This window comes from Lucilia sericata, unplaced genomic scaffold, assembly GCF_015586225.1.
Source record: "Lucilia sericata isolate MDLA Ls3-8-SP2 unplaced genomic scaffold, ASM1558622v1 Contig000394F_arrow, whole genome shotgun sequence".
Lineage (NCBI taxonomy): Eukaryota > Metazoa > Arthropoda > Insecta > Diptera > Calliphoridae > Lucilia > Lucilia sericata.
This window is the reverse complement of record NW_023994412.1, coordinates 151,146-163,532: the sequence shown is the minus strand read 5'-3', so window position 1 is coordinate 163,532 and position 12,387 is coordinate 151,146. Positions and strand designations below refer to the sequence as shown.

The following is a 12,387-nucleotide window of genomic DNA, read 5'->3' as shown; positions in this document are numbered from 1 at the left end:
TTCTTCGACTAAACTTAAGTTTTGTTTATTATTAAAATTTTAGGTTTTTTTACTTTATTTTTTGACTTTTTAATAAAAATTAAAATAAATTTAAATTTGTTTTTTTTTTCTCTTATACTTATATATTTCTATATTATATATTCTATATATAAATATATTTAAGATTCCCATTTTGTTTGTTGTTTTAAAAATATATATTAATAAACACTATGTATAAATCAGCAAATACACAAAAAAAATTTAAATATATATATGTGTTTTTTATATTTTTAAGTTCTTGTGGGGGGTTGTTTTATTTTCCATTATTTTTTTGTTTAAAACGAAACACAGTTTGATTGATTTGGTTGTTTTATTTATAGTATTTTTGTCTTGATTTATTTTTTAATTTATTTAAATATGATTTTGAAAATAATGTCATTTTAATACTCACTTACTACAACTGGTTAATGGTTATTGGTTTTAAAAAAAAAATGTTTTTAAACTTGCACGAGTATTGTTGTTTTTGTTGGCGGGTGTTGCTGTCCATGATTTGTCCATTTGTTGCTGTTTGAAGAAGTTGATTTTTTCTTTAATTAACTGCAGTTTGCTTAAGAAAAACATACTTTGTAATTGAAACAGCCCTATTCCTAAACATGTCTTTAGAAATTCTTAAATTTAAGATATATTTAGAACGATATATTAAAGAAAAACTTTTAATTTTCAAAGACTTTTTTTTAACGTCAAGTAGTGTTGTATATTTTGGTTAAAGTTATACTTCGATTTCTCTTCTGTATTTAATTAATAATTTTCCTCAAATATTTAATATATATTTCTCAAATTATCACAACTTACCGAAAATGTCTTGAGTTATCTAAAACATTATTGAAAAGAAAAGTTCACAAATATTATTTTATTGTGAATAGTCTAATACCATGTTATTACAACACAATTCATTCAATTTAATCTCTCTCTCCGAATCCTACGTGATTCGTCATACAGTTACGAATTGCCTCATTAGTTACACATTTTAAACATATCATTGTCATATTACATTTTTATCGATATATATCATAAACTTTTGTTAATGTTTATATTAGCTAAAAAAATAAATAATGTAATATTTTTAATAATCGAGAATAATCAAAATCCAAAATGAAGCAATAACTAAAATTCGACGAACTGCAAATCGTGATGGCAAATGAGAGCGCAAATTAATTAATTAATTGTATCGTGGGAACATAGTAAAAAGATCTTGTTGTGAATGTTTCGAGAACTGTTCATTCACAATAGCTAATTTTGTTTGTAACCCCAAGAATTCACTTAAACCGAATTGACAAATGAATTTCTAAATAGATTCGCAAAATAGTTTACTTATTTGAAATGAACTCAACCAGTTTCAATGTTTTTTACTCCTTTAAGCCCATTTCACACGAGCACACCCCCTTCTTCACATGATCTGTAAAAATTTTATGTAGACGAGAGCGGATGGAATCGTCTAAACGCAATATGTAACGAAATCATCACAAATTGAGAGAAAATACGGATGGAAAATTTGACAGTCGTATGGCTCTCTTCATTTTTTGAAATGATTCAAAAAACAAGCAAGTCGCATTAGATCAGGGATGTATTTTTATGTAAACATATATAAAAAAGTGAAACAGCTGTTTCCATATTACTTTGTTATTTATTAGACTTGTCGTACGTAAAGTGTGATCGTCTGAAGGGCCCTTTAACAATATCATTAACACAACTATGTTCAATACAACATTTGAAGAACAAATTTCAAAACGATTTTTCTCCAATATTTGACATCAGACTTGAATGAAATATATTTTCCATTCAAAAAAATGTTTCATTATGATGTTCTTGATTCAAACTTTTTTGTAATTAGATTCTAGTTCAAAAATCTATATTTTCTTAAAATATGTATTAAGTTGACAAAAAATGCTCATAAGCTGCTCTAATCTCTAGAGTTTTACATTATTGTTGTTACAACTGTTATATGGTTTGAATCGTTATACGTCAAACAAATCTTCTTCTTTTACGCTATTTTAAGCTCTAGCCCAGCAAAAAAGAACTTCCAAAGAAGCGAAAATAAAGTAGAATTTACTCCATGGAAGTATTGAAAAAGACCTAAAGAAGTGAAGATTTTAATACAGGTTTGTCATAGGAGATATATTCTTTTTATTTGATTCCAAATTCACTACTTCTGTAGTCATTCTCAAGAAGTCATTTTTATGCTCTTTTTTGGAAGTTATTCGGAAGTGAAGTTGTAGTATTATAGAATACAACTAATTTGAGAAATTTGTTGTCCAGCGTCATCATAAGTAAATTATTTAGAGTTGATACCTATTTTTTGTCTTTTTCTAAAACTTCTTTAGTATTTAGTTGCTGCAATCAAAACTGGTATACTCAACTAATTAAAAGTATATGTTATAATTTTTTCTTTGTATTGATTTCGAATAATGCCTTCAACTTAATCCTACAACATTAAGTTTAAAGTAATAACTGTCAACATATTTAGTTGTTGTTACCAAAAACCTATAATGTCAACCATATTTTTTTCAAAATTTCATAATTCAATTGTTTTTTAATAGCTGAAGTTGAATTTTTTTAAAACTCCTTTAGCTTGTTCAAAATGTGAATGAAAACTATAAATTAAATTTCCCAGAATCTTTGGAAATAGAGCTGTTTCTTTTGTAAATTGTATGTATTGAAGAAAAAGTTGACTCAGATGATTTTCTAACTGCTTTTAAGCTATTGTGTAGCTGATGTGGTGGGAGTGGAAGGTATGTCTTGATGAACCTGAAACTGATGATGCTGAACTGATGACGATGACGACGTCAACGAAGTTTATGATGACTTAAGTTCATTTGTTTATTATTTATTTAACGTTTTTTTTAAATTCCTTTTACACTTTTTATACACTTTTGTAAAACTGTATTGCATTTAGTTTGTTGATTAAAATGTGCGATAGTTTTTTTTTTTTTTTTTGTTTTATTTTTAATAAATTTTTTATATTTTTTGTTTTATATTTAATATATAATAATATTTGTTCATATCCTAAATTTAAGTTCACATCCAATAGTAAGAGATAATTATAAAAAAAAAACAAATTTTAGTTTTAAAAAAAGTAGATAGAGATTAATATTACATAGATATTTTTAGTTTTGTTTAAAAAGTAGAAAGAGTTCACATTCATTTTTTTATATATTTTTTTTACGTGTTGTGTGTGTTTTCTTTTAAATAAAAGTTTTTTTTTTATATAAAATATAATTAAAAGTTAAATAAATGAGCATAAAAAAAAGATTAAAAAAGTTTATAAGAAAAAATAGGTGAAAATAAAATATAAAAGTAAGAATAAAATTTAATAAAAAAAAAGAAATTAAACAAAACAAAGTTACACTGAAAAATTTTTTAATAAATTTTAATTTCATTACTTGCTAATACTTCTTGTTTTGTTAAAATTCCTACTTATGTTTTAATCAAAAAATGGGGGAACGATTTTTTGTTGTTGTTGCTGAGGGTGAGGAGTCTTGGGGGGGCGTAAGAAGAGTTGTTTTTTCTTGTTAAATTTTTAATTAAATTTATTATTAATGTAAATTGTATGCTATAGTTTTCTTTTTGTTTGTTGTTTAAATAACTATTGTGTTGTGTTGTTTGAATTTTTACAATTTTCTGTTTTTATATATTTTTTTAAACTTAAAATTACTAAAAATTTTCTTAACGCCGGGTTTTTTGATCAATTTTAGAAATTGTTCTTTTACTTATTTTTTATGATTTTTTCTTGACTTGGCTTCTCTTCTTGATTTCCTCTCTCTGTAGTTTTAACTTAACTTATTGTTAATTTCTTTTTGTTGTTGTAGTATGTATGTAGTTGTTGTTGGTTTACTGTTGTTGTTGTTTTTTAGTATTATATACTATAAAATATGCTGCCTTTAATTATTAATTTTTTTATATTAATTTTATTTTTAATTATTATTTATAAATCTTAAATCTCTTTTTGAAAGATTCATGCGGGTAATAATAGATTTTTAGTTGTATATAAATAATAGTGTGGTTGTTGTTGGTGGTTGTTGTAGTGGTATTGTTGTTGTTGCTGTTGGTGGTGGTGGTTGTGGTGAAATTGATGATAATAATTATTGGTTCAGATATTTGATTTCGAAAAACTAACACGTAAATGATTTGATTCTGACAATTGATGATTGTGCATTTTAATTAAAGCCAAAACGGCTTCTTCAACAGAGGACAGTTGCAACAAGGCCATTTTACGATCCTTACTATAAGTTGGTACATGTAAAAGAATAAAAATATAAATTAATTTTTAATTTAAATTGAGTTTTTAGAGATAAAACAACTTACGGGAAAAATTTGAAAGCTTTTACTTCGAAATTATTAGTGGTAAAGGCTTCTTTTATATCTTCCTCAGTGCAAGATGATCTGTAATAAAAAACAATAAAAAATTGTATTAATATAAAAGGAAACTTTGATTTTCATTACAATGTCTTAAAGATAAATTGCATGTTTTTGTTGTTAATTAAAATTTTTATTCCTTTGTTCCATTTACATTTTAATAATCATAACCGCAGGTGATTTAATGATAGTTGTAACCATCAGGTAAGTTGCTTGTTGTTCAACGCTACAATATCTATTTCGTCTGGCACAGCAAGCAGCAGACCAAGGAGGATAACTTTGAATAAAATCTCTATTTTTAAACTTTTTTAAGTATTAAAACACAAAATTACAGTATAATGCGACGTCTTTCAAAAAGTAGATACACTTTTATACAAATCATACTAAACATTTTGTTAGCTCCAACTTTAGCTTTAGAGTCTATAGTTTAGACGAACAAAAGTTCAAGTTAAGTTCTAGTTCAAGTTTAGTTGAAGTTTATTTCTGGTTCAGTTCTAGTTCAGTTCCAGTTCAGTTCTAGTTCAGTTCTAGTTCAGTTCTAGCTCAGTTCTAGTTCAGTTCTAGTTCTAGTTCAGTTCTAGTTCAGTTCTAGTTCAGTTCTAGTTCAGTTCTAGTTCAGTTCTAGTTCAGTTCTAGTTCAGTTCTAGTTCAGTTCTAGTTCAGTTCTAGTTCAGTTCTAGTTCAGTTCTAGTTCAGTTCTAGTTCAGTTCTAGTTCAGTTCTAGTTCAGTTCTAGTTCAGTTCTAGTTCAGTTCTAGTTCAGTTCTAGTTCAGTTCTAGTTCAGTTCTAGTTCAGTTCTAGTTCAGTTCTAGTTCAGTTCTAGTTCAGTTCTAGTCAGTTCTAGTTCAGTTCTAGTTCAGTTCTAGTTCAGTTCTAGTTCAGTTCTAGTTCAGTTCTAGTTCAGTTCTAGTTCAGTTCTAGTTCAGTTCTAGTTCAGTTCTAGTTCAGTTCTAGTTCAGTTCTAGTTCAGTTCTAGTTCAGTTCTAGTTCAGTTCTAGTTCAGTTCTAGTTCAGTTCTAGTTCAGTTCTAGTTCAGTTCTAGTTCAGTCTAGTTCAGTTCTAGTTCAGTTCTAGTTCAGTTCTAGTTCAGTTCAGTTCTAGTTCAGTTCTAGTTCAGTTCTAGTTCAGTTCTAGTTCAGTTCTAGTTCTAGTTCTAGTTCTAGTTCTAGTTCTAGTTCAGTTCTAGTTCAGTTCTAGTTCAGTTCTAGTTCAGTTCTAGTTCAGTTCTAGTTCAGTTCTAGTTCAGTTCTAGTTCAGTTCTAGTTCAGTTCAGTCAGTTCTAGTTCAGTTTCTAGTTCAGTTCTAGTTTCAGTTCTAGTTCAGTTCAGTAGTTCAGTTCTAGTTTCAGTTCTAGTTCAGTTCTAGTTCAGTTCTAGTTCAGTCTAGTTCAGTTCTAGTTCAGTCTAGTTCAGTTCTAGTTCAGTTCTAGTTCAGTTCTAGTTTCAGTTCTAGTTCAGTTCTAGTTCAGTTCTAGTTCAGTTTCTAGTTCAAGTTCTAGTTCCAGTTCTAGTTCAGTTCTAGTTCAGTTCTAGTTCAGTTCTAGTTCAGTTCTAGTTCAGTTCTAGTTCAGTTCTAGTTCAGTTCTAGTTCAGTTCTTAGTTCAGTTCTAGTTCAGTTCTAGTCCAGTTCTAGTTCAGTTCTAGTTCATTCTAGTTCAGTTCTAGTTCAGTTCTAGTTCAGTTCTAGTTCAGTTCTAGTCAGTTCTAGTTCTAGTTCAGTTCTAGTTCAGTTCTAGTTCAGTTCTAGTTCTAGTTCTAGTTCAGTTCTAGTTCAGTTCTAGTTCAGTTCTAGTTCAGTTCTAGTTCAGTTCTAGTTCAGTTCTAGTTCAGTTCTAGTTCAGTTCTAGTTCAGTTCTAGTTCAGTTCTAGTTCAGTTCTAGTTCAGTTCTAGTTCAGTTCTAGTTCAGTTCTAGTTCAGTTCTAGTACAGTTCTAGTTTGGTTTAATTATGTTTTTTTAGTGGATACAGTTATGATTTCACTTGTAGCCTAGATATATTGGTCATTGTTTCAGGGGTATTGCAAACACGTCTTAGTATGAAGGGTCGAACACGACCGACTTTTATTAATTTAAAAAAGAAACCCTAATATACGCCATTGTGAGTCAATATTTTAAACTTGTTTTGAAGAACTATTGTCTATTTAATAGGAAATCTTAAAGAAAAGCAAATAAAATCAACGGATAAACAAACTAATACGAAAAAATATTGAAGGTTAAACTCCCCTCCGTATCTCTCCTTTGACAAATAATCCATTTAGATCAAAAATCATTATTAAAACCTATAACTCAAAAAAAAAACCTGATAATTTAAGACACATTTCTAAATAGATTAAAAATTAGAACATGATTCTAAAACAACCATAGAGAGATTAATAAAACAACTATATCTGTATAAAATTAATAAGTAAATATTTAAACAATTGTTTTAACTAATTTTTAATTCAACTCTAACATTGATTAAAATGTTATAGAAATTTTAAATAATTCAACAGTTCTTAAAAACAACTAAAAAGTAAATGAGGTTTTCAACTCGGCAGACAAAAAATTTGCAATTAATTAAAAAAAATAATGTTTAAATTAAAAACGTGTTTCAAACTGTTAATAATCTGTCAGTTAGTTTTATTACAAATAACACAAGTCTTGCCACAAATTCAATCACGCATAGTGGGTGGAAAAACCACTACAATTAACCAAGTACCCTATTTAGTGCAACTTTTGGATAATGGTAAATTTTTCTGCGGTGGCACTCTGGTGGCTCCACGTTTTGTCGTAACTGCCGCCCATTGTGTTAAGGGTATGCGAGCTGGACGTTTATCTATAGTAGCGGGAGCTACTAAGCTTTCTCAAGCTGGTGTAAGGTCTAGGGTTAGCAAAATAATGCTGCCCAAAGGTTTCAGCAAAGCTACCATGAATATGGATGTGGCAGTTTTGAAGCTACAAAAACCAGTTAGAGGCAGAGGAATACGACCTACAGGTTTGTGTAATAGAAATTGGCGTCCTGGCGCAGCAGTTAAAGTATCTGGTTGGGGTTTACTAAGAGAAAATGCTAGAAATGTTCCACAACAAGTGCGTACTGTGAATGTAAGAGTAATTGGAAGAGCTAAATGTCAGGCACAATATGGACGACAGGCAAAGATAACCAAGTCAATGTTTTGTGCTGCTATCCCTGGACGTAAAGATGCCTGTTTGGGTGATTCGGGTGGTCCTGCTTTTGTAAATGGTCAATTTTGCGGTATAGTATCGTGGGGTATTGGTTGTGCCCGTAGAGCTTTTCCTGGTGTCTATACTAATGTCAATGTGGTGCGTCGGTTTATAAGAAATGCCATGAAAAGGTAAAGAAGTGAAAATTGAAATTTTTAAATAAACGAAATTTTTATTAAGATTTGCAGTTTATTTACGGCGAAAAAGGTAAGATATTCCGCATGTTATTTGAAACGGATACGGATAGACTTTTATGACTGTTTCAGTACTTTTCTTAAATATATATAAAAGCTCTTACATTTATTCAATTTAGAGAAGGTTTATATTTGAAGCTTTCGCTACACTAATCAGCTGAGTTAAGCAATTAAAATCGGTTGGGATTCCAAACAGCCTTACAAAAAAATCAGTTGACAGTTATGACATTTAATGTAAGCTTTGTAATATTGTTTCCAACTTAAATAAAATATAAGCTTTACTTACGGAATGTTACTTAAATGCAATGTCGCCGATGGCGGATAGATGTTTTGATAGTTTTTGCTGCCTGGTTTCTTGAATCGATGCAATGGATTCTGAGAGTAGTCACGTGTAAGGCCGGCATCGGGTTGTCCTTCTTTTGGCAGTTGTACAGCCTGGTGTTTGCTGGCCATAACACGTATCGCCTTGCCCCACAAGCGTAATTTGTCAAGATGATTCATAGCTGAAAGTAAAATTAAAATCAAATACAATATTATTAAATAGATATAAAAAGGATAAACAAATTATTTTAGTTAAACCACAAAATCTCAGTGTCTTAACTTTATTTTGGACATTTTTGGTATTTATGCTTTTTATCTTTTTAAAACGTAATCAATATTCATCATAAATCTGTTACTTTTTTACTTAAGGTAACTGTTAAGATAAATAACCTGAAAATGTACTTTTAGTTTAATTTTCATTTACTTTTATTTTGTTATATTATTTTCTATATACACTCATCAATATTGCAGATTATTCCTTGACAAGTTATTGTAAATATTTGTTTACATTTATGGTGGCTGGAAGCTGCTTAAATATTTACTTTATAAATTGCAAAAAATATGTATACTACAAGCTAGCTATCTACTGGTTACCAAGCACACACATTATCTCTAGTATAGGAAACAAATTTAAATGAAGTTGGTCCCCATAAGTGAGGAGTATTATTGCATCTTTATTTTAGAGATTTAAACTTTAAACAGACAGACAGACATACATAATAGTATAGAGTAGAACCCAGTAGTTATGACAATGTTGAAGATGATGATGTTGATGTTGCTATTGCTGATGTTGATTGAACTTGTATCCTTTTAACCAAAAGATAACAATACATTTTATAGCAGTAGAAAAAGTAATACTTATTTATTATAGTATCTTAGTAGCTGTTTCTAGTATCGTTATGCATTAAGTAACAGTATATTGAATATACTTTACAAAACACCTGAGGTTATTTTTAAATACTTAAAAATTATTATTATTTAATGTTTTGTGGCCGAAAAATATAAAAATAATATAAAAATATATTTCAGAAATTTTAGTTTTAAATGAAATTATATTTAAATATTTTGAATTGTCATAAATTAAGGTTTTAAAGCAAGGACTATTTCAATTTTATCAGAATATGAGTTAGCAATTAAAAGTAATGTTATTAACGTTAAGTTAATTATAATTCGAAATTTTCAAAATCATTAGATAAGTTTTAATTTATACGTCTTGATTTTATAAAATCAGACCAATAGCTTGAAATGCTGCATATGATAAAAATAATAATTTTTGATTATTAGAGTTCATTTTTAAATAGTATTTATTTGTATATTAAAGTTGTCATTCTGGGTGTAATATTTGGGGCATTTGCTACAAAAACATAGAGATCCTAAGAGTTATGTCCGTCCGTCCTGATGTTCAAAAAGATTACATACAATTTTTTGGAACCAAATCTGGTCCGCTTATTTACGTCTGTGTATCTACATGACATTCCAATGCCATCTTATTATGTCCGTCCGACCGTCTGTCAATTTTGAACAACTTGTTCACCTTTCCATATTACAGTTAATATTAATTACTTAGACTTACTTTTTGAAAAAAACTGGTCCCTTTAATTTATCAATCATAATTCCCCTTTACCTAATGTTTGAAAGCATAAGACGAGAAAACTTTATAAAACATTGTCCCTTTATTTTATTTATTTAACCTTTAAAAAACTATAATTCCTCTTCAACACTTTTTGACGCCATAGAATTTAAAGAAACCATTAGTAAGCTTTCAAAATCAATTGAATATTCAAAATATAAACGACAATGTAATATAAAACAAAAAAGGAAAAAACAACAATTTTCACAAATTTAAAAATTTATGAAATTTTGCACTTTTGTCAGTAGAAGACAGGACCAACAAATAAATACACACACAAAATAAATACGACACCTTTTTCTTCTTAACAAAACAAAAAAGAACACTTATAGACAAATGTAGACACTAATAAATGTATGAGAAAAAGAACATACAATTTATAGTTATTAAAGGTACGAACAAGGAAAGCAACAATAAGCAAGGAAATCCACAAAAAAAAAAGGACGAAAAAAATAACAGCAAGACTATTGAAGTACAAGTATTAATGGCAGTCCATATAGACTACTAATGTGCCACAAGGGCAGTGAAATAATTTTGAATTTTCTTTGCTTTCGTGCCTGAAACATGAAACCAACAAAAACATATATAATATTGCTGGTCTTGTTTTACAATCAAATAAGTTGGTGTATGTGAGTATGTCCTGGCATTAACAGCCCCCCTATAATAATATGGCAAGTTCCACTGACTTGTCAGACGACGAGTGGCAAAAACAGCAATTGCATTTTTAATAGAGTAGTAAAAACAACAAGGATGGAGAAAAAAAATAAAGCTGAAAATATTACACATAGGCAAAAACCATACATACACACAATACAAGCATATAAAATACAAATATAACTGCTACACAATACAGACACATACACATTTAAACACAATAGCAGGCTAAATGTATTTGTTGGTAGGTTTTGTTGAGAAATGTGTTATATATTCAATACAAATGTAAGTTTTTATTGCAAATGCTCATAAAATATTAACAAATTCATTTGTTACATCAACGAAGCGGCAAAAATTGTAGCCATACGTTACACATAAACTTTTAAACACAAACTTACACACACACACACAAATTTACAAATGTTTGCAATGTTGTAAATGTTTTTGGGAAAAAAAATCTATTTGTATGTTTCTACTTTTGTGTAATAAAGTAGAGAATAAAATTATTGTAGCAAATACCTGGTAAGTATTAAAGTCTGTAAAGTAAAAAAAATAAAAACAACAACCAAATTTTTACTACTTACAGATACGAAAAGAAGAGAAAAAATTGACACAAACGCATGTTATATGCAGTACACTTTTACATCGATTACAACAGCAGATAAAGTACAAATTAAGGAATTATTCTTTTGTTATTGTAAACGTATGTGAAAATTGCCAAGCAAACAATTTTGAAGTCAAAAAAGAAGAATTTGAAATCAATTTCTTTTAAAACTTTAAAAAATGGAGGACATTTTAGCCATGTCTGCTTGATTGAAAAACATAATTACTGATCAATGATTGTAACCAGTGAATCTGAAATGTTAGCAGTAAAACATTGAACTTTATCTTTATTCTAAATCCAGTTCAAATTCAAAACGATCATAATCTCGTCTGTCCGTCCATTGAAAGCACAATAGAGCCTGTCGACAATCACTGTCCACTAGACATAAATGTTTATCGATAGATCGATACAAAAATAGATTTATAACAAATACTTCTTGGAAACTAAAAAATTTCAATAACAATTTCTGCATCCGTCTTTCTGTCCAACATAAATCTAATAACATGCTTTAGGGCCTAATGGAAGGGCAAACAATACTGATCATATGTTTTGCTGGGATGTTATTATACCCTATACCACTATAGTGGGGAAGGTATTATGCGTTTGTGCTGATGTTTGTAACACCCAAAAATATTGGTCCTACACCCATCTTAAAGTATATCAATCGGCTCAGAAGCACTTTCTGAGTCGATTTAGCTATGTCCGTCTGTGTGTCCATGTAAACTTTGTGAGCATTCTACAGGTCGCAATTTTCAAGATAATTTGATGAAATTTGGCACACGTTCTTCTTTAGACCCAAGGATGAAATGAAAATGGTTAAAATCGGTCCATTATTTCGTATATCCCCCTTACAGCCGTACCGCCCAAATAGGGCTTTTAAGCTCATAAATATGTTCTTACATCAATTCGAAAATTGGCAAAACTTAGTTTTATATAAGTCTTAATAATACTGCTGATTTTCGTAATGATTGACCCTATCCCCCATACAAAGTCCCCTTCAGAAAATCACTTGATGGTCAAAATTAACTTAAAAACAGTAATATCGTGATGATATTCTGCATAAACAACAAATGTAGATGAAAATCCCTCTACCAAAATCTATAAGATAGGACCATATTATTCCCCTACACCTATATAATCCCTTATTTAGAAAATAACTTTTTTTCTCAACAAATTGTTAAAATATTTCTGAACTAAGGAAAAATGAAATTGAATACTTTATTATTAAAATAATATTATTAAAATAATAATTTACATTTTTAACATAATCACTGGTGTGGGGTATCATATGGTCGACCATGCCAGACTATAAATACTTGTATTTTTCTTTTACTTTCTTTTTTGAATAAAATAATAACAAACATTGTATTTTTTTAGACTTAAAAGGCATTAA

The 12,387-nt window shown here is 28.9% G+C and overlaps 2 protein-coding genes across 6 annotated transcripts in view; one reads left to right on the top strand and one right to left on the bottom strand.

Annotated features, from left to right (window-relative positions):
• Positions 1-3,092: 3,092 nt before the first annotated feature.
• Positions 3,093-12,387, bottom strand: part of LOC119604447 (polypyrimidine tract-binding protein 1) — a 158,926-nt gene continuing 149,631 nt past the window's right edge. For all 5 annotated transcript variants that reach the window (XM_037957049.1, XM_037957050.1, XM_037957052.1 and 2 more), the window contains 3 exons: positions 8,072-8,288; positions 4,342-4,419; positions 3,093-4,259 (listed from right to left, as the gene is read on the bottom strand). In XM_037957049.1, the coding sequence (XP_037812977.1) occupies positions 4,127-4,259; positions 4,342-4,419; positions 8,072-8,288 (428 nt within the window). In that variant the 3' untranslated portion in view covers positions 3,093-4,126. The remainder of the gene's footprint in view (positions 4,260-4,341; positions 4,420-8,071; positions 8,289-12,387) is intronic.
• On the top strand, positions 6,866-7,770 carry LOC119604448 (seminase-like). Its single transcript, XM_037957054.1, has one exon. It carries the CDS (start codon positions 6,959-6,961, stop codon positions 7,724-7,726), a length of 768 nt encoding a protein of 255 aa, XP_037812982.1. The 5' UTR covers positions 6,866-6,958; the 3' UTR covers positions 7,727-7,770.